General features: G+C 38.9%; 1 protein-coding gene across 1 annotated transcript in view; it reads left to right on the top strand.

Moving 5' to 3' along the window:
* The window catches only part of LOC126236249 (serine-threonine kinase receptor-associated protein), a 77,589-nt gene extending 53,948 nt beyond the window's left edge, over positions 1-23,641 (top strand). Inside the window, exons 4-7 of the mRNA XM_049945399.1 lie at positions 9,174-9,298; positions 11,481-11,593; positions 17,861-17,997; positions 21,121-23,641. Coding sequence (XP_049801356.1) covers positions 9,174-9,298; positions 11,481-11,593; positions 17,861-17,997; positions 21,121-21,320 — 575 coding nt within the window. The 3' untranslated portion in view covers positions 21,321-23,641. The remainder of the gene's footprint in view (positions 1-9,173; positions 9,299-11,480; positions 11,594-17,860; positions 17,998-21,120) is intronic.
* The last annotated feature ends 1,735 nt before the right edge of the window (positions 23,642-25,376 follow it).

Genomic DNA, 25,376 nt, shown 5'->3' with positions numbered 1-25,376 from the left:
GACGTCAACGTACGCCGCCCATGTGACAATGGTTCTACCATATTCCGTTCCACCGTGTACAGTTGGTTCTCACAGCTGTCAGACTCCACCTACACCCTTGATGGTGTGGGGCACTACCCTCCCTGTTCTTCCTGCACAACCTACTTCAGGAGGAAGGGATCCCTTGGGGCAATCCCTTCCCAGGTTCCTACGGGTGGCAAAGCTGACACTCGCTAGAGGCTGAAGCTGGTTGTAGGGCTTCACAACTTGACCTCTGCCCCCTTAAATACAGGTGCCCCCACACATTTCAGTGTGGCACTTGGCACATATTCGGTCATTGATTTCTCCGTTTGCAGTCCTGGCCTTCTCCCATCTATCGACTGGAGAGCGCAAGACGACCTGTGTGGTAGTGACCACTTCCCCATCTTCCTGTCACTCATGTGGCATCATGCCCATGGACGCCTACCCAGATGGGCTTTAAACAAGGCAGCCTGGGTAGCCTTCACCTCTGCTGTCACCGTTGAATCTCCCCCACATGGTGCCATCGATGTTGTGATTGAGCAGGTCACCACAGCGATAATTTCTGCGGCAGAAAACGCGATCCCTTGTTCTCTATGATGCCCCCGGTGGAAAACAGTCCCTTGGTGGTCGCCAGAAGTTGCTGAGGCAATTAGTGTCAGGGAGCTCTACAGTGACATAAGTAGTGCCCATCCCTAGAGTACCTAATAGACTTTAAGCGGCCTTGTAACCGTGTTCGCCTGCTTCTAAAGCGACGGAAACAGGAGTGTTGGTAGAGGTATGTGTCGACAATTGGGTGCCATACATCACCTTCCCAAGTCTGGGTGAATATCAGACCCTAACAGGTGTCCCTGGGGTTAACATCAAAGGCATGCTCTCTACCAACACAAATGCAATTACTCGAGCCTCTGCATTGGAGAACTATCCCCCAGCCTCTCGCACCCTCAAACGGTGAATGGAAAGGAAAGCCCTCCTGTTCACTACATGCCACAGTGAACCCTGTAATGCCCCAGGTACAGAGTGGGAGCTCCTCAGCGCCCTTGCACATCGCCCCTACACTACTCCTGGGCCGGATCGGATCCACAGTAAGATGATTAAACATCTCTCGTCTGACTACAAACGACATCTCCTCGCCATCTTCAACTGGATGTAGTGCGATGGAACCTTTCCATCGTAATGGCAGGAGAACACCATCATTCTAGTGCTCAAACCCGGTCAAAACCTGCTTGATGTGGCTAGCTACTGGCCCATCAGCCTCATCAGCTTTCTTTGTAAACTGCTGGAATGTATGGTGTGTTGGTGGTTGGGTTAGGTCTTGGAGTCACGTGGCCTACTGGCTCCATGTCAGGGTGGCTTCCACCAGGGTCACTATACCACTTATAATCTTGTGTCCCTGAGTCTGCCATCCGAGCAGCCTTTTCCAGATGCCAACGTCTGGTCGCCATCTTTTTTTACTTACGTAACGCATATGACACGACTTGGTGACATCATATCCTTGCCACATTGTATGAGTGGGGTATCCAGGGCCCGCTTCTGATTTTTATCCAAAACTTCCTGTCACTCTGTACTTTCTGTGTCCCAAGTCGGTGCCTCCCACAGTTCCCCTGTATTCAGGAGAATGGTGTTCTGCAGGGCTCCGTATTCTCGGTATTGAGTCTCTCTCTATTTTTAGTGGCTATTAACGGTCTAGCAGCAGCTGTAGGGCTGTCAGTTGTACCTTCTCTGTATGTGGATGACTTCTGCATTTCATACTGCTGCTCCAGTACTGGTGTTGCTGAGCGGCACCTACAGGGAGCCATTCACAAGGCGCAGTCATGGGCTCTGGCCCGCGGCTTCCAGTTTTCAGCCGTGAATTTGGGTGTCATGCATTTCTGTCGGCATCGCACCGTTCATCCGGAGCCAGAGCTTTACCTTGATCATCAGGAACCAGAACTTTACCTTAATGATCCACTCACTGTAATGGGGACATACCGATTGTTAGGACTGTGTAGTGGGGACATACCGATTGTTAGGACTGGTTTTAAACACCAGATTGGCTTGGTTACCTCACCTTCGTCAGCTTAAGCGGAAGTGCTGGCAGCACCTCAATGCTCTCCGCTGGCTGAGCAACACCAACTGGGGTGCAGATTGCTCTACACTGCTCAGCTCTACACAGCCCTTGTTCAATCCCGCTTTGACTATGGGAGTCTGGTTTATGGTTCGGCGGCACCCACAGCATTGCATTTACTTCACCCAGTGCACCACTGTGGCATTCGCCAAGCGACGGGAGCTTTTAGAATGAGTCTGGTACCAAGTGTCCTGGTGGAGGACGGAGTCCCTCCATTGAAGGTTAGGTATGCACAATGGCTCGCCAGTTACGTTGTACACGTTCGTAGTTCTCCTGCACATTTGAATTACCGGCCTTTTTCCTAACCATAGCAGTTCATCTCCTGCATCAGCGGTCGAGGTCAGGGCTTAAGATCGTGGTTCGCGTCCAGTCCCTTCTGTCTGAACTGGAGTCCTTCTCTTTACCACCTCTCCTCAAGGTCCATTCATGTACATCTGCATGGTGTACATCTAGGTCGCAGATTCTTTGGACCTTTTGCAGTGGTCCTAGGGAGTCTGTTAACTCTGGCGGCTCTCCAATATCACTTCCTCTCGATTCTCGATATGTACGGGGACCATGAAGTGGTTTACACTGATGGCTCGATGGCTTATGGTCACGAAGGCTTTTCGTATGTTGATGGAGGACATATTGAACAGCACTTCTTGCCAGATGGCTGCAGTGTTTCCACTGCAGAGCTGGCGGCCATATCTCGTGCTCTTGAGCATTTTTGCTGATGGCCTGGTGAGTCATTTCCCTGTGTACTGAATTCTGGAGCAGCCTACAAGCTATCGAGCAGTGGAACCCTCGCCATCCTTTGGTAGCCTCCATTCACAAGTCCATCTATGCCCTGGAATGGTCCCGTCATTCAGTGGTGTTTGTGTGGATGCCAGGACACTTTGGAATCCCAGGCAACGAACTTGCCAAACGGGGCTACGCGGGAACCGCTTCTGGAGACGGGCATCTCCGAAACTGATCTGCGTTCTTCTTACGCTGCAGGGTTTTTCAGCTTTGGGAGACGGAATGACATAACAGCACACAACAAACTGCGTTTCATTAAGAAGACTACGAATATGTGGAAGTCTTCCGTGTGTTCCTCTCTAAGGGAATAAGTTGTCCTCCGCTGGCTCCGCATTGGCCATATGTGGCTAACGCATGGTTACCTCCTCCTTTGCAAGGACCCACCTCGGTGTCGCTGTGGCTCCCAAATGGCAGTTGTCCACCTCTTGCTGGACTGCCCACTTTTAGCCGCTCTGCGTTGGACTTCTAACTTTCCCAGCACCCTACCTTCGGTGTTGAGCGACAGTGCCTCAACAGCAGCTTTAGTTTTACGTTTTATTCATGAGGGTGAGTTTTATCATTTGCTCTAAGTTTTAGCACATGACCGTTGTCCCTGTGTGTCCTTCACCCTAGTGCTTTTAGGGTGGAGGTTTTAATGTGTTGCAGAGTGGCTGGCTTCTCCTTTTTATTCTCATGGCCAGCCAGCCATGGCAATGTGCTCTCTTGTTTTGATCTCTTCTGCATGTTTCTTGTGTCCCTCTGTGGTTTGCTTGTCTGATTTTGTCCATTTTAGTGTTTGTTTGCACTTTTGTCATTCTTGTGTATTTCTCCTTTCTTCCAGCTGTGTTTTGCATGTCTCTATTATTTTACTTCCACCCTTGTGGAATTATTTTAATCGGATTGAGGGACCGATGACCTAGCAGTTGTCTCATGAGTGTATTTTCAAAATGTGGCCTATAGTACAAAAACCATTCATGCACGTAAAGTGGCAGTTGGCTACATTAAGATCGTCTGATCACTGTCAAACTCTTACAGAAAATTCAATGTCTCTCATGAGTGTTTTTTCAAATTTCATCTGTAGTGTGGTCCCATTAATGCTCGTGATGAGGCATTTGGTTAACTTAAAAAACCGTTACAGCAAATTCTGGATGTATCACTGTCTTCAAAATATCATGTCAGAAGACTGAAAATTGCGACCTGCAGAGAGATAGCCATTCAAGCTTTTGTTGAGGCATGGCTATTAGATTTCCAATTATAAAAACATTGAATATGTAGCTTGTAAGAAAAAAATTGCAATAGGTGGAACATATACTTTTACATAAGACATTTGGATGCCAGACAGTAAAAAAAGTGTATTCAGTTTTGATTGCGAATTTCATATAAGAAACAAAATTGCGATCAAACTAGTTCGCAAACAGTGCAGATACTAATGAAGGAAGTGAACACTATTAGTTTTGCTGGCAACTCTGTTTGGTTTCTATATCATAAGAGAAGCTACAACCCGAGTAGACGTGTACATGGCAAATGACATTGAAAGGTAATCTAGCTTTTCCTGCCAGCTTGGTTTGAACAAGTTCTAGGGTCAGCTTGGTTTATGGAGTGATCTATCATGGGTTGAGATTATTACTAACTCAAGTTGAACGTGTTGCATGGCGATTGGTGCTGTGTTAAAGGTTGTTTCACATTAGTTAGGTGCTCACCACTGTGACACGGATACAGTAAATTGTGAGTGTCTCATGGGTCTGTCTTTAAAAAGTTGTAGCCCATAGTACAATATTCATTTATACTCGTGACACTCCATTTGGCTATATGAAGATCATCCGATAACTTAAAATACATACAGCAAGTTTTGAATGGTTCACTAGTCTATTTTCAAAACAATAAATCAAAAATTGTGGTATGAATTTATGCTCATGAACAGCCATTTGACTACCTCACGATTGACCAATGGCTGTCAAAATTTTTACTGCAAATTTCAGATGTTTCACAAGCATGTTTGCAAAATTTCAAACCACAAAAGCCTATATAGTTGACCTGTAGTGCAGTATGCAGTTATCATATACAATCATTTGGATCCCCTTTGATCACCTGATAGCCCTCAAAATCTACACAGCATGTTTGTCTTTTCACAGGTCTATCATCAAAATTTCAAGCCAAAAGACCTGCTTCCTATGCTGTATCTATCATGTTTGTGACTTAATTTTGTAGTCACTTATTGGTGCCACGAAGCTCAATTTGGTGAACTGAATTGAATGGTTATCTACTCTGACACAAAAGAGGGAATGGTATTGAAAGTTATTTCAGTTTTCTGTCCTAACTCGGTTTGCACTCGATTTATGCATACTTTCAACTTAGTTTGGCTTAAACCGGAGTTGGCCCATCGCTACTAGATTCAGTGATCATGGTGACACATCACATGACCTAAGTCACATGGAAATCAATTCCTGATTCTTTCATCACATCTGTTGGTATCGTTACAAGGAAGTCAAGTTATTGATTACAATCTATGTACGTGTAGAACAGTTGAACCAAATACCATTTACTGCATAAAAAAAAGCGAAATGAAATGGAAGGAAATTAGAAAGACACTTAAGTATGTAAATATGTTACGAATTGCGTAAAAACTGGATTTCAATTTGCAAAAGTTTCATGTACAGCAGAGTCCCTTAAAAGCAGGGAGGAATAACATTGTTCTTATGGGCATTTTATCAAGACTGATGATTTCCTTAAAAGAGGGTTTGTTAATTCAGGGTGTTACTGCTCTAAGGCCCTCTATTGACATAAATTTCTTACATAACGTATGTTGTAATTTCAATTGTGGCACAATGCTTGCAAAGAACAATATAACAGATTTCCTTATACTTAGCCCTTAAGGCTAGTAGTTGAATTTACTTGTTTGATGGTACAGCCAATATAGTGCAGGTCAGTACTAACAAAATGGAATCAACAAAATACACTTCATGTTCACATTCCTGTGTCATGATGTCTCCTGCCCAGAAGCAGAAGGCCATTAAGAATTTCCAAAACTGGCTGCTTTTCACCAGCACTTGCTCATTGAGCATGTGAATGCCATATGACCTCAGATGGCAGTATATCTCAATCTCCTCCAGGATATCCATGAAATTACCCTTTTCAGCTTTGTGCAGCTACCTGACACCGGACATCAGCCGGCCAGGGTGGCCGAGCGGTTCTAGGCGCTACAGTCTGGAACCGCGCGACTGCTACTGTCGCAGGTTCGAATCCTGCCTCGGGCATGGATGTGTGTGGTGTCCTTAGGTTAGTTAGGTTTAAGTAGTTCTAAGTTCTAAGGGACTGATGACCTCAGAAGTTAAGTTCCATAGTGCTCAGAGCCATTTGAACCGGATGTCAGAAAGGGGAGGGTGTGTCCTCTTTCAACCAAGTGATTACTGAAGTTGCAAGTATTGTAAGTAGGATATAGTTGACAGATGCAACTTCGTATGTAATATATTTTAGCAGAGAAGTTGCCTATTTATAGCTGGAATTTCAATACGCAAGAATAATAATAAAAAATGGCATTGTGACTGATTGCTGTGTTCTTATCCTCTCTTTATGACAATTTTTCCTATTCAGGCTTTGCCACCTATCTATCATATAATATCTCAGAGTATGATAGTATCCAATATTCTGTCAACCTTGTTCAAACACCATGTTTAAGCTGAAAATTAAAATGTGCTTCCTTTAATATTTACATGTTTATTAACACAGATGGAGGCACTATTATACATCACTGAATTCCCAAGCCTGGCTGTGGTTTCCTACACAGAACTTAAACATTTTTTACAAGAAAGTGTCTTTTATTTCATTACAGTTACTATAACTATAGCCGCCTTCAGTGTGAGTTGCTGGAGCTTTTCATTGTGATCCCTGTCTCCCAGCAACATCTGTGGTAAAGATTCTCCCATGTGGGTGCTCTGATATCACCATATCTCGCTCGTGCATTGTACAATACATGTAGCAGAATAATTACAGATAAAATTTATCATTTTTTTAATTCTCCCCCCCGCCCCCCCCGCCCCATATATATATATATATATATATATATATATATATATATATATATATATATATATAAACAAAGATGATGTGACTTACCAAATGAAAGTGCTGGCAGGTCGACAGACACACAAACGAACACAAACATTATGAGACGAATAAGACACCGGGCGTGTGAGAAATATGTGAGCATCTGGCTAAGAGATTGAGGTGTGACAGACTGAGATGATCATTTATTTTGGAAATGGTATCTGACAGATCATATAAAACGACAAAGAGATTACTAAAAGTCCAGAGGGATATGTAGCGATGATGGTAATATTCTCCGCGGTGTATGTTTGTGTTCGTTTGTGTGTCTGTTGACCTGCCAGCACTTTCATTTGGTAAGTCACATCATCTTTGTTTTTAGATATATTTTTCCTACGTGGAATGTTTCCCTCTATTATATATATATATATATATATTACCAGCAGGGATACGACTTCCTCAAATCCTGCCCTGAAATGAGATCCATCCTTCATGAAATCCTCCCCACTCCGCCAAGAGTGTCTTTCCGCCGTCCACCTAACCTTCGTAACCTGTTAGTTCATCCCTATGAAATCCCCAAACCACCTTCCCTACCCTCTGGCTCCTATCCTTGTAACCGCCCCCGGTGCAAAACCTGTCCCATGCACCCTCCCACCACCACCTACTCCAGTCCTGTAACCCGGAAGGTGTACACGATCAAAGGCAGAGCCACGTGTGAAAGCACCCACGTGATTTACCAACTGACCTGCCTACACTGTGATGCATTCTATGTGGGAATGACCAGCAACAAACTGTCCATTCGCATGAATGGACACAGGCAGACAGTGTTTGTTGGTAATGAGGATCACCCTGTGGCTAAACATGCCTTGGTGCACAGCCAGCACATCTTGGCACAGTGTTACACCGTCCGGGTTATCTGGATACTTCCCACCAACACCAACCTATCCGAACTCCGGAGATGGGAACTTGCCCTTCAGTATATCCTCTCTTCTCGTTATCCGCCAGGCCTCAATCTCCGCTAATTTCAAGTTGCCGCCACTCATACCTCACCTGTCTCTCAACAACTTCTTTGCCTCTACTCTTCCACCTCGACTGACATATCTGCCCAAACTCTTTGTCTTTAAATATGTCTGCTTGTGTCTGTATGTGTGGATGGATATGCGTGTGTGTGCGAGTGTATACCTGTCCTTTTTTCCCCCTAAGGTAAGTCTTTCCGCTCCCGGGATTGGAATGACTCCTTACCCTCTCCCTTAAAACCCACATCCTTTCGTCTTTCCCTCTCCTTCCCTCTTTCCTGATGAGGCAACAGTTTGTTGCGAAAGCTTGAATTTTGTGTGTATATTTGTGTTTGTTTGTGTGTCTATCGACCTGCCAGCGCTTTTGTTTGGTAAGTCTCATCATCTTTCTTTTTAGATATATTTTTTCCACGTGGAATGTTTCCCTCTGTTATATATATATATATATATATATATATATATATATATATATATATATATATATATATATATATATAAAGTGGCTCAACATTCTGAGTGGTGGAAATGTATAGAAAGAGGACAAAGTGGTATCTTACACGATGCTTTTAAAAATCGAGGTGAAGATTGTAGTGTTCCTTAATGCAGATTTCTTCGCCTCTAGTGTTTATTTCCTTGCTACATAGTATCGGGATTGTATCATCCACACAGATATGTCATCTCTGGAACACTTCCTTTACCCAAATCTCTTATGAACCTAAAAAATTCAGGAGTCAATTTGATAGAGGTGATCCAGATGACTTGAGCAGTAAGCTAGAGGTAATTCTGAAAGAAGACTTCTGTGAGGCCGTGAAGAGATTGAAAAGGTGTGCTGTACAATGTATCATGTCATATCAACCACATTTTTAGTAAATAAACAACAAAACTCATATGCTTTTGGTTTTGAATTTCTTATTGCTTTAGTTCGAGAACTTGGACTGCACTTTGTACAAGTCAATTAGTTGGGGCTGTAGTGTTCCTATTGCCAGCATGAATAAATGGTCCGTTCATCAGTTTCATTGCCTGTGATTCTGGTCGTGACTAGAAAATGCTAAAAGTTATATTATGTACAGTTTATTTTGTTTGAATGTGACATAGTGTATTCACAACAATCCATTAACATAATGTTCCTTAATTTGTTATTATGGTATATTTAATTTCATGTGAGTTTCTCAAAGCATGATGGAATAAATGTTCAACATAGAATTTGGTCCTTACAGAAATTCAGAGTTATTTTTCATAGGTTATATGCTTGACAGGCCCTTCCACATTTGCTGGACACACTTCGGGAATCAGGCATGTGTTGTTCTTCAGGAATGACTCTCATCTTGTGAGCTGTGCTGACGATCGCTCTCTCAGAGTTTGGGACCGAACATCTGGACAGGTGATTGTTATCTTAAATTTGAAGGAGAGCCTTTTCTTCTGAGTAGCTTCTTTCTCAAGTGATTGTATTTCTTACTTCAAATTTAAACTTTAGTTTGTTTGTGAGTACATATGTGCTTTCCTAGTACACATTGAAATCCCTGTGCCACAGTACTCTAACACATTGCTAGTGGAGGCAAAAGAAAATAGTGTGGGCCATTGATGGAGTATTGTATGGTAATTTGTTTTTGGTGGCAGTGGGAATATTGCAGCTGTTTTAGGTCAAGCTAGATAGCTAAAGAAGTAAACTAGATTGGCCTGACACATCTACATCACATTTGCTGTCACCAACAAAGAATGATCATACAGTACTTCACTTTATCAGTGAGCTGCACGATTTTGTTTTGTCTTCCCTAGTAGCATGTTATGGTATTGTGGCATGGGGTTTTCGATGTGTATTAGGAATGCAGATACATGCCTATGAAAAATAAAGAATAAATATGTTAATGGTTTTTCAAAGTGATGATTAAAGTTTTATGACGACTGATTTATGATGTGAAACAAAGCTGAAAAATCATTTCGTGTAGACCTGTTTAGTATTCTGTTCGTTTAGGTTCACTGGCAACATAAAATTGCGCCAGAGGCCTGTGGCTATTATGTGAATAATTGGATATGTCCGTATCCCTGCTTCAGGGCACTAATAACACGAATCATCTTGTTGCTGGCAACCTAAAGTGATGATAAGGACATGTACACATCAATCTGTTGGAATAATGAAGCATAGTAATTTTTGCGTACTACCTACTTGTTGTTGGGTATTTGATAGCCTTGTCGTAAGTCTGCCGGTGTTAGGTCATTGTTGTAGGTTACGCACAATAATGCTTCAGAAGAAATGAAGAATTGGGAAGATTCACTGCTATACAACATGATCATTCACTGAATTGTACTATAATTTTTTGGGAAAATGATTCTCTTGTAGGTGGCAGAACCTTGCATTCTTTATGACAGGGTGTAAAAATGTACATGTTGAAACAAACATTTGTCACATGGCCTTCAGCATTTCATGTTGCTTTTGCCTAATCCTAGTTAAAATAGGATTATAGACCAAAATAGCTGATGCAGAGCTGTTGTACATATTATTCGGCCTTGCAAACTTGATGGCAGTTATTGTTAGGATGGAAAGGTCACCAGTTATGCCATTAACAAAAAGTGTGAAAATTGGACATACTCTTTCATTCAGGTAGGCATGAAGCATAAAATCCACACCAGGAGTAGTACTCTGCACAAGAAGCAGAAAATTTTTAAGAAAAAGTGAAAACTGATTTTTGATGAGAAGTGGGAACACCAATTGTGAAGTACCTGTAGACATCCATCTGCAAAATAAGGAGATCATGTGGCAGCATTATTGCCGTATTCACTAAAGTCCTAGTATGAGACCTGGGTGAATGAAGAGCTTCCATGCTAGTTTGAGCATAAATATATTTAATGCTAATATTGCTTACATATGTGAGGTGGGCCAAATCAAACCATTTATGAAATGCTTCTTCCTTCGTGCAACATGCAAGTGTATATCATAAGGAGGACATTAAGTTGAAGTGCATGTTTAAAAATTATTACAAAACTATAATGAGCATGAAGTTTAATTTGTTTTACGAGAGATGTCTTCCCAAGGTGTTGTGTACACCTGGACAAGGCCAGGATTTAGTATGACGTCTTGAAACACTTCAACTCGTCAACCCCTATAAATGATCTTAACAGTAGTTAATAAAACTTTGTTTGAAGACATTAATTGTTGATAACTATACATATGTTGACAGTTTTCATTTTAGAATTAATATGATTTCTGTAAGTAGGTGCATAACTACTATTTTTTGGTTTAGAATCTAGTTATTGTGTTACTTAAATAAACTTTCAGAAAGCATTATAACTTGTATAGGATGAAATGCTTTGCTGTTACACATGTTACAGCACTTGTGGGATTTGGCAGTATCCAGTCATGAGCTGGTCATTGATAGCAGTTATTTAATACCATGAGTCTGTGTACACTACAGTGATCATATAACTTCTTGTAGTGAAATATGCTTCAAAAGAGTGTGTGGAAAGTGTGTACTATTTTTTGTGTACTTCAGCTTTTTTAAGGTGTTCCGTTAGATAAATTGTTATGTAGTTCCAATATTTCAATCATGTTTTATCTATGTTTGTAGGAAGTACAGAAACTTGAATTCTCAGCCATTCCCAGTAGTTTGGAGGTGTCACGAGATGGTACAACGATTACTGTGACCCATGGGAATATAGTAAGCTTTTGGGATGCAAACAGGTGAGTTTTATTTCTAACAGAATTTTGTTAAATACTTTTTTTAATTTCATGATATGAGTAATTTTGACGATAGTGTTCTAAAAGAACATTAAAGAAGTAAACACAGTAAACTTTTCTCATAATGCTTTTCCCTGTCATTGCAAACATCTCAGACTGTGCTGTTGAAGATTTTTGTACACTCTGACTACAGAACTATGATTCATGATGTCATTGGAGAGCAATTTTTTTTTTCTTTCCGAGGTTCATTGAATGTTACGTGCAGAGGAAAAGGTGTGATTTGTATCCCAGCTGTTCATAGTAGTGTTAAACACTAAATATATTTTATTGGCAAATTGTACATTTCCTTGTAATATTCTTGCTGTTGGGTCTTTAGTACTGTTTTTCCAGAAATTGCTACCAGTAGCCCAAAATTATCTATTACACTATGTTTGAATACACAGAGTTGAAAAAAAAAAATTAAATACTACCATAAAACGTTGTGTAAAAAAGGAAAAGTTTATTTTTAACAGTAGTGCAATGTAGGAGAGAGTCACCAAATTAACCACAGTATGAAGAAAATAGAATAGGAATGTAGGCCAGGTAGAAAATGCACTCAAGTAAGGATATTGAATGCCAGCAACATAACCAATGAAGAACAGTGTTTGAAGATTTTCTTTTCATCCCTTGGATAGTGTACTAACAAAACAGAAATGTTGCATTAGGTTCCAAGAATTAATACACTTATGTAATGTTGCCAGGAATATATAAAGCCATTTAAAAAGTTCGGAAATGTGTACAAATGTAATAAATATAAACTGACAAGGGGACCTTTCGATCTTGGAAATTCAGTTCTGGATTAGACTTCACAGGTTAGTAGTATACCTCAAGGGTGTCCACTCATCGAAGTCTTAAAGCACATTATCCAGAAAAATTCCAGAAAAAAAGGCTCTAAAGTTTTAAACATAGCTCCTACGTATGTCATATATGGGTCATAAGTAGCAAGGCAGCAGATAAGTTCAGTAGTGTGCAAGACTGTCATGTGGCTGGTCTGGGTTCGATCCTACCTTACTGCTGGTAAGGCTCAATTTAGGTTTTTTAAATTAATTTAAAAATTGTAACAACTGTAAAATAACATTAATGACCTGACATATTATCAGTTAAATCATAAATAATTTTTGTTTATGAAATGGCTGCTGCAGCTACTTAAAATGTGAATTACACTGTAAATTTTTTCTTTTTAAAAAGCTAAATAATTTCAAATGCATTTTTAGTGGAGATAAATCAGTTACCACTGACACTAAATTCTGGGTGGAATTTGGTATATTGAATTTTCTACAGTATCACGGTCATTTGTCAATTTTGTATTTTATGTGCATGCACCACAGTGATGATTGTCATAAAAACATTGAAAACATAAACATTTTGGCATCTTGCACAATTTATGAAGGAAGATGTTTATAGGAACAAGGTTTTTAAAAGATCTGTTGTAAAACATACTTCATTGACATTCCTGGAAACTTCTCAGTCATCAGAATGTCTGGAAGTATATCAGGTTTATCGGATCATTTCCTTAAAAATTGGCGGTGATATTATTTTCAATAATATGGGCATAATTTTTTTGTATATGCTTTACCAGATTTTTTTACTTGTCTATAAAAATAGACTTCCCATGGGTGAACAAGTGGGGTATATTTCAGAGGAATCACTTCAAGTTTACATGTTGGTGATTTCTCATCATCCTGAAAGATTTTGTCATATAATTCAGGCTTTGCTTGTCCACACAGGAGTCAATAATTAACAGAAACTGTTCTTGATCCACATAAGACTTCAAACTCCATTTGAGAAAGTCAGTATGCAGTTCTGTCGTTAGCTTCCTAGATTTGGAAGACGTTATTACAACGTTTTTATAATGTTGCTGTTTATTTTACTCGGGAACGAAAGTTATAGGTTGCTTATTGTAAGCCCAGCACACACACACACACACACACACACACAATAGGATGTTTCCAGACAGCATATTGAACAGTATATGTGGTGCCTCACGTTGCGTTGTGTCTTTTGATGAAAATAGTTTTGCTTCCTCTGACAGCCAGAGTCCTGTTGTACACTGACTGATACTGGCATCCTGAAAAGAAAAAACAACTGAAATTGAAGAATTTTGTCAAAGAATCGTAAAAATAGAGAACAAAATTAATTTTTGAAAACCCTGCAATAAATACCTGTCTGGTCAGTGTTGATAACAAAATCTCAGTTGAAATTCAAAACTAATTTTAACATCTGGGTTCAAAAAGTGTCTGCAGCAGCCAAGGTTTCTTTGATCGAAGCTGTTTCTTTTCTTGAAACAAACCTTGTCACTTTTTGCTGACAAATTCCGTGCTTATTTTTGAATCTATGAACCCAGCTTTAAATTCAGAATTGGAAGCTTTAAATTCAAAATCTGTAAACTGCTGTGCTGCTGCTAAAGCCAACTGTTGTAAATACCACATATTCACTTGTCGATAATACCGTATTTACTCGAATCTAAGCCGCACCTGAAATTTGAGACTCGAAATTCAAGGGGAGAGAAAAGTTTTAGGTCGCACCTCCAAATCGAAACAAAGTTCGTCTAGTTGTAATATGAGACACAATTTAGGTCGAATGAATGACGATACAGCTGTAGTAGTTTGGTTTGAGTCGTAAGCTTAGCAGTTACGGTTTACCAGGTAGCCATTGCTACGCGTCACGAGCTCCGTCCGTATTTATACGGATATCCTTCCTTTTTCACGTGCTTCGTCTGGTTTGAATTGATTGCTTATTTTTCTTTGATCTGATAAGTGCCGTTCTCTTTGTTATAGGTGTTTACGTCACTCCAAGCTGAAAATGCATTACTGCACTGTGTCATGCATTGTTTGGTTTGTCGCATTCTGATAGTGCGTGTTTACGGCCTGGCGCCGCTCGCGGCGTGGCTTGCTTTTGTGCGTGCTACCGCCGCTTACAAATAAAAAATAGAGAGGAGTCGTCTCATTAGTGAAACATTCGTTGTTACTTACACTACTGCTTTCTTTGATAATGATCAACAAGAACCAAATAACAGACTGCGTATGATAGATGATGTTCTGAACGAAATTTTTGCGAAAATTTTTCTCCGTTCCAAAATCTTTGCAGGCGCCTCTTTAGTTCATTACATTCTGCACAGAAATTAGTCATCTTAGATTTAAAAATCTAGTCAGTTGCCATGCTTCATTTCTGACTGTATCACTATCAGGCATAAGAATAATACGAATATAAACATGACATGATATGTATATTCTTGCGCGTTTGCTGTTGTCTCACTCTAGTTTTGTAGTTTATTGGGCAGACAGGATTTAAATGAGATAGTAGCAAACACGAAACAATACATGGCAAAATGTTTATATTCGTATTAATCTTATGGCGAAGAGAATACTACATGTGATTCACAATTCATAAAAGCTCCTAATAGCAACCATCTCTTCTCACAGGTAGTAAAAAATTCAGAACGTAGAGTTGGCCATATTGACAAACATCCCAAACAGTCTTGCCAGTCAGATTTTCGTAGTACATTGAAATGCTGCTACATTCGAAGATCAACAATACAGAATTTGTATTTACTTCTTTGGATAATGTACAAAAATGCAGTGGTCGAAACTCTGGGCGGAGGAAAAAGGCTCGTCTTCCACTTTTTTTAAAATTTATTTACTGACGCAGAGATTTTGGTGCCAGTATTTATCTTTGTGCCTACAAAGCATGCCTGTGTGGCGCTACATATATTCGACGGCAGAAGTTAGTTGTGGCGGCACCCACCAACATTTTTCAGAACTCCCGCTTGCTTTGCACTCAATTCTAAGCCGCAGGCGGTTTTTTGGATTACAAAAACCGGAAAAAAAGTGCGGCTTAGATTCGAGTAAATACGGTACTCTCAGGCTTCAACAAAACGATCATACGTCCAGAAACTGATTGGTGCGTACTTGCCAAATTGATTGCCTCCTTTTTTTTTATATTGCTTCTTCCTATTGGGGCAAATATTCCTCCTCCCTTACAAACTACATCCCTTCATCTTTTTTTTTTTTTTTTTACCCACATGGGGTGAGCCTTTGTGATGTGAGCAATGTTAATTTTGTAATTCAAAGAAAGACAATCTACTTCTCTTGCCTTATTTTCTTCTGGTTCATATTTATCCAATGAGCTGTGGTCTTCATACATTCCCAAAGGTTCACATTCACAGATTCCGATGCAGTCACATTATTTGCAGCAAGCAAGCTTTCATAATAAACGGTCGCATCTTTTAACATCACCTTTGACACTTCGCAATATTGTAAAAATTCCAGTAATATTTCACAGTACAGAATCCTCCAATCTCTGTGAAAGTCACCGAGCGAGGTGGTGCAGTGATTAGCACACCAGACTCGCATTTTGGAGGATGACGGTTCAAATCCGCATCTGGCCATCCTGATACAGGTTTCCACGATTTCCCTAAATCGCTGCAGGTAGATGCCGGCACAGTCGCTTGGAAAGGGTGGGGCAGATTTCCTTCCCCATCTTTCCCTAAGCAGAGCTTGTGCTTTGTCTCTAATAACCTTGATGTCGATGGGACAATAAAAACCTTCTGCAAAAGTCAGGAATGCACTGGCACTATGGCAGGTAAGGCCCATTGCTCGATTAGTTTGGTGCGGGGCTTGACACTTCCTGACCGTCTGCATGTTCGTATATACAATAGGGCACAGCTATACTCTGCTCTTCCACGAAGACACTGGGTCCTTGAATTTACAATGAATATTTATAACCTTTCCACAACTTCTAATATTGCCTAATTTTGTAATAATTTTGTAATGATAGTAATTAATTCCTTAATTTACCTCCATTGAAAATGCATTTGAAATTACTCAATTTTTAAAAAGAAAATGTTGACGAGTGTAATTCACATTTTAAGTAACCTGTGACAGCCATCTCATAAAGAAAATTATTTATGACTTAACTGATGATACTTTAGGTCATTAACTTTATTTCAACATTGTTATAATTTTTAAAGCAATTAAGAAAACAAAATTAAATCGAGCTTGCAGGTAGAATAGAACCCGGATTGGCCATATGACTTTCTAGCACACTACTGACTGAGCATACTTCACATGTATGCTAGAATGCTACTTCCGACTGTATATGAGCTGCGTGTATGTTATGCTTGAAACTTTAGAGTCGTTTTCCTTGGATTTTTCTAGCTAGTGCGCTTTAAAACTTACGTGAGTGGACGCTCTTGAGGTATACTACCAACCTGCAAAGTCTCATCCTCAACTGAATTTCCGAGACCGGAAGGTCCACTTGTGAGAGGGGCATGGTGAAATTGAAACTTGTGGAATTATTCTAAATGTCTGTGTGTGAAGTGAATATTGGGCACTTCCAATTCTCCATTTCTTTGATCTGCAAGCAATGAACTCGAGGCCAAGAAGACATAAACTTTTTGGATATTAGTTTGGGTTATGAAATAATTGACGCAATATTCTCACTTTTCCGAAGACAACATAACATTGATAAGAACAAATTGAAAATTGAGTTGTTGTAAGTGCGTGTCTTTCCAGTTAAAAACTGATAAAATTTTGAAAGGCTGGAAGTGTTAGGCTGAAGATTGTGTATGGAGATGTCCAGAAGAGGTGTCTAGAGGTAAATATAGTAACAAGAGAAAACTAAATTGGAGAACCACCTCTTATGGCTAGTAAGAGAACACTAACAGGACAAATATTATAATCACAGGAGTTCCAGTGTGGAAACGATAGAGTGAAGAAGGGTAACCACTGGCCTATAGCTTACGTATGGCAAATACTACAGCACTGGGAATTGCCTAGCTTTTTAGATACTACTTTTTTTTCTAGTTTAAGTACACAGTTTTATAGGCACAATCATGTATTATATTCGATGTTCAGGACCTAGAAATGGACTGAAAATAGTGAGTCACAAAATTGAGATTGTGGTTGGGTTGAGGGGGAGTGTGGGGTGGGGGTGTAGTGGGATGGAGGTTGTTCTCTCAGATTAGCTTTACACAAATTTTGTATTGCAGGAAAAAATCACATATTTTTATACTTCAAAGCATTGGAAATAACAGCTGAATAGGCCTCTAGTCATAACATATTTATCTCTCTCTCTCTCTCTCTCTCTCTCTCTCTCTCCCCCCCCCCTCCTTCTCCCCCTCCCTCGTACCTTCACATCCCTTTCTCTCCTGAAGTGTGTGTGTGTGTGTGTGTGTGTGTGGTTTTTTTTTTACAGCTGCACAAATAAACCTTAATTGTAAAACATTTTCAGCTTGGAGAAGATAAGAGAATTCACCGTCCCTACACAAGTAAATTCTGCATCGTTGCATCCTGATAAAACTATATTTGTTTGTGGTGGAGAAGACTTGAAAATGTATAAATTTGATTACACTACAGGAACTGAAATTGGTAAGTATCAGTATTGGTTGTGTAAAGAAAAAACATAATTTTTTTCATGTTTGTTGTTGTTTTTAATATCTCTTTATTATTACAAGGAGACAAAAGTGGCTCACCAATATTTATCTTTAGGCAGTGAAATTCCATATACTATTGATCGTAACTTGTAGAACTTGTATGTTCTTTCCTTAGGGAGGAAAGAGGAATTGGTTGAGAAAGGTTGGAGAGCGGGTGGTAGGTAATTAGAGGGAACAGGCCTATCTCAATGGAGAGCCAGGGGAGACAGTGGTGATGAAAACGTCAAAAAGAATGAGCTAGTACCATAGAAAAAACATTTGAGAACATATTCTCATTCAGATTACTTTCTTCTCTTCATTTTGTCTCCCTCCCTTTCTCTCTCTTTTAATTGCTCTTCCTTGTCTCATTTTCTCATTGCATGCAGTATTCATTTAACTTTTAATTTCTCTCCTTTAATCCATCTTTACTTCTCACTTTGTCTTACGTATGATGCCTGAAATGAAGTTATTGTCATCATCAACTGCTCACTGTATTCATGGCTAGGACTGTCTCTGCAATTTTTACCCGCCACACTTCCCTCTGCACCAAGCTGACTATTCCTTTATGCCTCAGATTGAGTCCTATCAAGTGATCCCATCTTTTATCAAAGTTGTGCCATACTACTTATTGACCACACTTCACTTCCCTACACTCCAGACAAATATCTTCGTAACAGATTTCCTCACACTTAAATTTATATTAGATGTTCAGAAATTACTCTTTTTACAGAAATTCTTTTCTTGCTCGTGAGAGTCTGCATTTTAGATCCTCTTTATTTCAGCCATCATCAGTTATTTTGTCACCCAAATAGAACTCATCTTCTTCATTTAGTATTTCATTTCCTGATCTGATTCCCTCAGCATTGCTTGAAGTAATTTGATTACATTTCATTACCTTTGTTTTACTTTTGTCTCTTTTCAAGGTACTATCTGTTATGTTCAGCTATTCTTCCAAGCCCTTGACCATCTCTGACAAAAGACACGAACAGTATGTCACTCGAGAAGTACCCAAATCTCAAGAGATGGAAGCACATGCCAGAGGCGTTGATGTGTTAGCGCAGAATCTGCATATACTATTACTGGCACTCAAAAACAATCATCTACTTATTGGCTTCACGATCTGTATTCACCTTTCATGTCATTAAGTTGTGTTTGAAATGGATTACATTGAGTAGTGACTCAATTGGGAGAAAATCGTAGTTGTAGTACTTTCTACTCATTTCAAGTCACAATTTTTCTCTTGTTATAACAATTTCATAAATTTTATTGTATCTTGTGTCAAAATATTGAACCCTGTATGCTTAGTACACCCAATATTCTCAGTAATTTGTTTTACATATTCGAACTTCTGCTGTCCAACAAATTCTGCCCGCTGCTGTACAGTAGAGTGCAAAGTTTGAGGCTTCAATGCATTAGTGTAGTATCCTATAAGTATATCCCCTGTTCTAATAAAAGATTTCACAGAGACACATAAAGAGCAAGGAAGAAGTTAGAAACAGTGTTGGTGTGACAGTCAAGATTTGAAAGGGTAGTCCACTGTTACTTTTTACTCTTCCTGAACATTACCTCACATGGGTTGGTTCAGTTCCTCTCCATGTCTTCCCATAATCTGCACACATTATACAATTTTTTTTACCCATTTCTTTTCTCTTGATGAAAGACTTTTCAAAAATTCCTAAACCAGATACTTACACTTTTTTAACTTCCCTTTGTTTTCTACCATGGTATTTCGCAGTTGCACATGGGGACACTTTTGTAGCATGTATTTGTATGTATTTTAGACATCAATATAAATTTGTTAAAGAAAAAGAATAGAAAATAATAATTAAAAATTTATAAAATTTTGTCTTGCTTTCTATTACTAGTTTTGTGCCCAACTTTCTAGTTTTATTTAAATTAGTTAGCATGTGACGTTAATGTACGAAGTTGCAACATTGCTATTACAATTTCTGCAGACAGATGCCATGGTACTCCACTCCCCATGTTGGTAGAAAATCACTTTGTCTCTATCTCCTATAAAAATTGCATAAAATACTGAAATTTACATGTGGTAAAGATCTCAATAGTATCTCTGTGTCAAAAATCTGTTGTCAATTTTAATTAGGTCCAGAATTATGTTGTTCAGATGAAATTTTAGTGTCAGAAAAGTTTCCTGCTTGAGAATTGGCAGACAGTGCTTTGTGCAGCAGAGTAAAAAAAAGTGGGAGCTGACAGTGTCAGGTTCCCTTTCCTTTGATATCAGTGTTCCTCTGGGAGCATTCCAGCCAGCTAACTGTGTCTTTTAATTTATGATCTCAGTGAGAAAGTAAGCACAGAGCTATCCCTAGTTGCCGCGTAAGGCACTTACACTAAATTCCACAGGCACTTTTCACGATCACATATCTGTATTTGTGAACAACTTAATCCACATAGAAAGTATTGTTCCACTCATTGCCTCATTCCTACGAATTTCGCAGTCTTGATGATAAACATCTGCTGCTGTCATTGTTTGTGCATTGCCTGGACCTCAAATTGTGTGTGTTTAAATGCTGTACCTTTGCAGGGACTATCAGGCGAAAATGCTACATCTGTATATTGTTTAATCTTTACCTGATAAAAGCCGTTTTAGAACCTTGCTGAGTTCATATTTTTATACTGTTCTTTAACTTTTCTCCAGTATTACAAAATAATTGTAGTCTTTGCTTGTTCCAAAGTTGCGTTGTGTTGCGACCTTCGATTTGTTCTGCATGACCTCCCAGATAATTTGTAATCATCGGATGTACTAGTCATGTAAAATACTAATAAAAAAATGCTTACAGTTACAATCATCTGTAATTACTTTCACACATCTCACACAAGTGTAAGCAACATTTATTACTGTTTACAAGTGTGTGTAGTACTTCTGAAAACTTGCTGTTACTTCACAAGTTCATTTTCCTCTTTTATTTATGTTTTGTATAGCATTTCATATAGAAGATTATGGTTATTTAGTGGTTCGAGTATGCTCCCCGTTTAATGATTGGACCGTTTTTCTGTGTTTAAATATTTGTGTGTTTTAAAGCAGTGATATTGTATTTTAACAACTATGTTTTTCATTTAGAATCCTTCAAAGGTCACTTTGGACCAGTTCACTGTGTGAGGTTCTCCCCTGATGGTGAGCTGTATGCTTCTGGTTCAGAGGATGGAACTTTACGTTTGTGGCAGACAACCGTTGGCAAGACGTATGGCTTGTGGAAATGCATTGAGGGAACACTGGCAGAGCCAATTGCCCCACAAAAGCAGGAAGTTTCAGCCAGCTAGAATTGACTGCTATGGAAGTCTCGTATTTATTTGACTTTATAAATATGTATAAAAAGAATTATCTTTTGACAGCTGAATCTCTCTCGTGTTGTCATGATTTTCAGTGACTGAGGACACTTCATATGATAGGGTTTCAAGGAAAATGGAGGAGGAGAAAGAAACTTACTGCTTCATTTCATGTTTCTCTGGGAGAGACATGTGATTTTTTTTTTTTTTTTGGATGCATTCATGTGACAATTACCATGAACGAAGACATCACTTGTGGTAGTTCTGAATTGTTTAAACACTTTTTTTTAAGTGAGTCACAAAATATTTAATGGCTCACCAAGTTGTACTTCTGCAATTTTAACCCAAGTCTTTAGAACTCCCTGCATTTAGAACTGTTACTTTCTTTGTGTAGTCAGTTCAGCTCCTATTAGAAATATTTAAGCATTTTTGTTATAAATTGTTTTGCTTTGTAGTAAATATTGATGTGTAGCTTTTTGTGGGAATCACAGTGAGGAAATGTATTCATCAGACCATTAAATCATTAACTAGTATTTACAAATGGCAGTATTTCCAATTTTGATAGATCTTAGCTATAGTAGTATATATTTTGCAGCTTACTCAATGTGCAGTAGTTTCAACTGTAGAGCCATGTTAGTTATTGAAAAACTTTGCTCCTGTGAATATAGGACCTTTTCTCATGAAAATTTCAGATTATAGACTCATAAATTGTCCAATTGTAAAAATATACATAAATGTGGTTTCATGGAGTATAAAATTTTATTATGATTTATTGGCAACCTTTGCATTTTTGTGTTAAAATCATATTTTATGGCTTACGTTTTTATTTCTGATTCAGATGTAATTACCTTGGTAAGATTTCTCACAGTAATGTTTTATGGTTTAACCAGAGCAGTTCTAAATGAGTATTGTGGGCTGAATGTAGTAATTTTTCATTGTTGTGTAAAGCTAATTTTTAATTCATGACAAATAGGATAAGGGTATAGAAATAATTCTAGTATAATTGTGCATTTCAATAAATGTAAGTATTCATTGTAGGTGATGGTATATCTTTTTGTATATGTGTGACTGTAAGTGGGACAGGTATGCCAAGTTCCTGGGGCCAATGCTAATTTGGAATCAGTTTCCACAGTGCATTTACTAGGGCCATGAATTAGAAATGTGGGAGTGGGCATACCAAATGAATATTTTTCTCGGGCTGTGTTCGTAAAAAGAACACATGGGGTATACGAAGTGGTTTGAGCATAGTGTATTTTATAACATTAATACTTTTTATACCATTAATAAATAGTAGCTTCCATTTTGTACAGTGTATTTATTGTGTGGAAGAACTAAGCCATTATAAGAGTATGTATGCCCTGTATATTATTGACTGTATGAAATTAATTATGTAAAAAGTTCATTGTAAAATGAAATAAATCTGTACATGTTTTGTTCATATATTATGTAAAGATCTGTATTAGTTTTTAGTACAATCATAACAGTTGCAGTAAACAGGTCCCAGAAACTTCCATGAAATATGCTCAACTGAACAAGAAGCATTTCCGGGTGAACAATGAAGTGCTTGGGTGTGGTACCATTTTAGTAAAAATATGTAAGTAGGTGCTGAATATGAAGTTCTGTCAAATTACAGTTGAATAAATGGGAAACATGAATAATTGTTCCATGAAGGCAAAAACTCTTAAGAAGCTTGTAGAGACAAAAAAACTGAATCAAAATGAGAAATCAGGGTTGCAGTACTCGAGCATCATTTGTTGCTGACAAAAAGAGATAGGTTAGCAGTGAGGTAGTGAGAGGGTGAGGGGTAGGAGGACAAACTGCCTCTATACCAGTAAAAGACATTGAGTAATACTATGATTATACTTGTGCTTGGGTTCCTCTTCTATTCCAGTTTATCTGAATTCTTAACATTCTCACTGTAAGAAAGGGCAGCCAACTTCATAGACCACTACACATGAAGCTGCAACTGTTAACCTCAATTTTATTGTTGTTAGTATTTTGTTAATAATTTATTTCAAGTTAAATAATAAGTGTACTCATGTAGGGAATTTGAGGACTTCATACAGGTGTTTTACTATTGTAGTTTGTCACAGCATGGATCAGCTATCCTTCATTATATTAAAATGTTGCATAAAAACACACTTGTTATTTTTCTAACAAGAAGTGCTGTTGTGGAACAGCATGTGAAAATAGGGTGCAGGAGACTGCTTGATGACATTGGACTAACTTTCCTTTCGTTTACCACGTGTGCCATTTCAGTCTTGTTGTCTACCTGTATTCTGAAGAATGAATATTAAAAAATTCTAGAGATTTAACTGTAGTTTAAAGTGTGCTCCAGCTTTTTCTGGTTTTGGAAACGATACTATACCTTTCAGACTCAAATGAAAACCATACCCAGTTAGCAGCTTGGTGAACAAATAATTATATTTGTGTATTCCCGTTTGCATTATGGATATTATTATTTTTTGTAGAGCCATCTGTACAGAAAAAACTGGTTAAATTGCATAAATACGAGGGTTTACTGAAAAGTAATGCCTCCAACTTTGTAACTCTTGGCAGTTGGCAGAATTGTTCCGTAGCCTCCTCTCTACAGTTCCAGTTGGCGGGAAGCCTTAGCATTGAACAGTTGTGTTGTTAACAGTGTAAAGTATGGAACCCTGCATATACTCGGTCAATGCGATTTAAGAAACGTACAGTCACTGAATTCTTGACAGCAGAAGGTGATTGTGATGATGCGAGTACTGTGCGTCATTGGGCGAAAAAGTTTAAAAATATTGAGGTGGGAACATCTGACCTGCGTGACAAACAGAGTTGGACATCCTGTGGCAGCAACCAGAGTTTTACAAGCAAAATGTTGACAGATTGATTCAGGATGATCGTCGTATCACTCAGAGAGAAATTTCAAGCACATTTGGCTTTTCACAAGAACGTTTGGGTAACATTTTTGCTTTGCTTGGCAATCGGAAGATCTTTGCACGATGGGTATCCCGGATGCTGACTCGTGAAATAAAAGCGCACAGATGTTAGAGAATGAAGGTGATATCTTTCTCCATCCAATTGTCACAGCAGACGAAATGTGGGTACACGATTACAACCTGGAGACGAAACGTCAGTCTGTGGAATATAGACACACAGACTCGCACCAGAAAAAGAAATTCAAGACGCAGCCCTCAGCTGGAAAAATCATGGCCACAGTATCCTGGGACGCAGATTGTGTTATCAATGTTGATTTCCTTGATTGTGGAACAACAACAATTTCAGAGTGTTACATCACAACACTGCAAACTCTTAAATGATGGCTAACAAGGGCCCGAAAAGAAAGGGAAATATTTTCCTGCGGCATGACAAAGCCAAACCACATACTTCACGTGCCACCACAGCAGAAATTCAGAGACTGAAACTCACCACCCCAAGGCATTCTCCATACAGTCCAGATTTAGCACTTTCTGACTTCCATCTGTTCCCGATAATAAAAGATGATCTGCGGGGACATTATTATGCTTCTGATGAAGACGTTGAGAGAACTGCGAGACTGTGGTTGCGGAAACTGAGTGTTGACTTCTTCCGTGACGGCTTCAGAAAATTTGTTCATCATTGGCAGAAGTGTATCCAATTGGCTGGTGATTATGTGGAAAAGTGAATATTGGTAATAGCGATCACGTTCTAAGGATTATTTCTGCATTTGATTTATTAAAATATTCCCATCCAAACGCAATTAACGAAGGTGGAGGCATTTCTTTTCATTCAACCCTCGTATTAATGATGCAACAGTAAAAAGATGGTGACCGAATAACATGGAATTACTACAGATTCTTTCAGTGTAACTACTGTTGTGCTGATAATTATTTAAAACTGTCCTGAATCTTAAGTGCAAATAAGACAAAGGCAGAAAATTGTGAAGTGTTAAATAACGATTTATTGTGGCTGCTCCTCTCACTAACTGCATACTTAGATTCATTCCAGATTTCCACAAGTTTCTCTTTTATGATCTGTTTTGTTTGCCTCAAAGTGCTTGTCTTTGTGTGTATTGCTTGATGTACATTGTCAGGA

This window comes from Schistocerca nitens, chromosome 2, assembly GCF_023898315.1.
Source record: "Schistocerca nitens isolate TAMUIC-IGC-003100 chromosome 2, iqSchNite1.1, whole genome shotgun sequence".
In the NCBI taxonomy this organism is placed as follows: Eukaryota; Metazoa; Arthropoda; class Insecta; order Orthoptera; family Acrididae; genus Schistocerca; species Schistocerca nitens.
The sequence above is the reverse complement of the archived record's forward strand: the minus strand, read 5'-3'. Positions and strand labels throughout refer to the sequence as shown.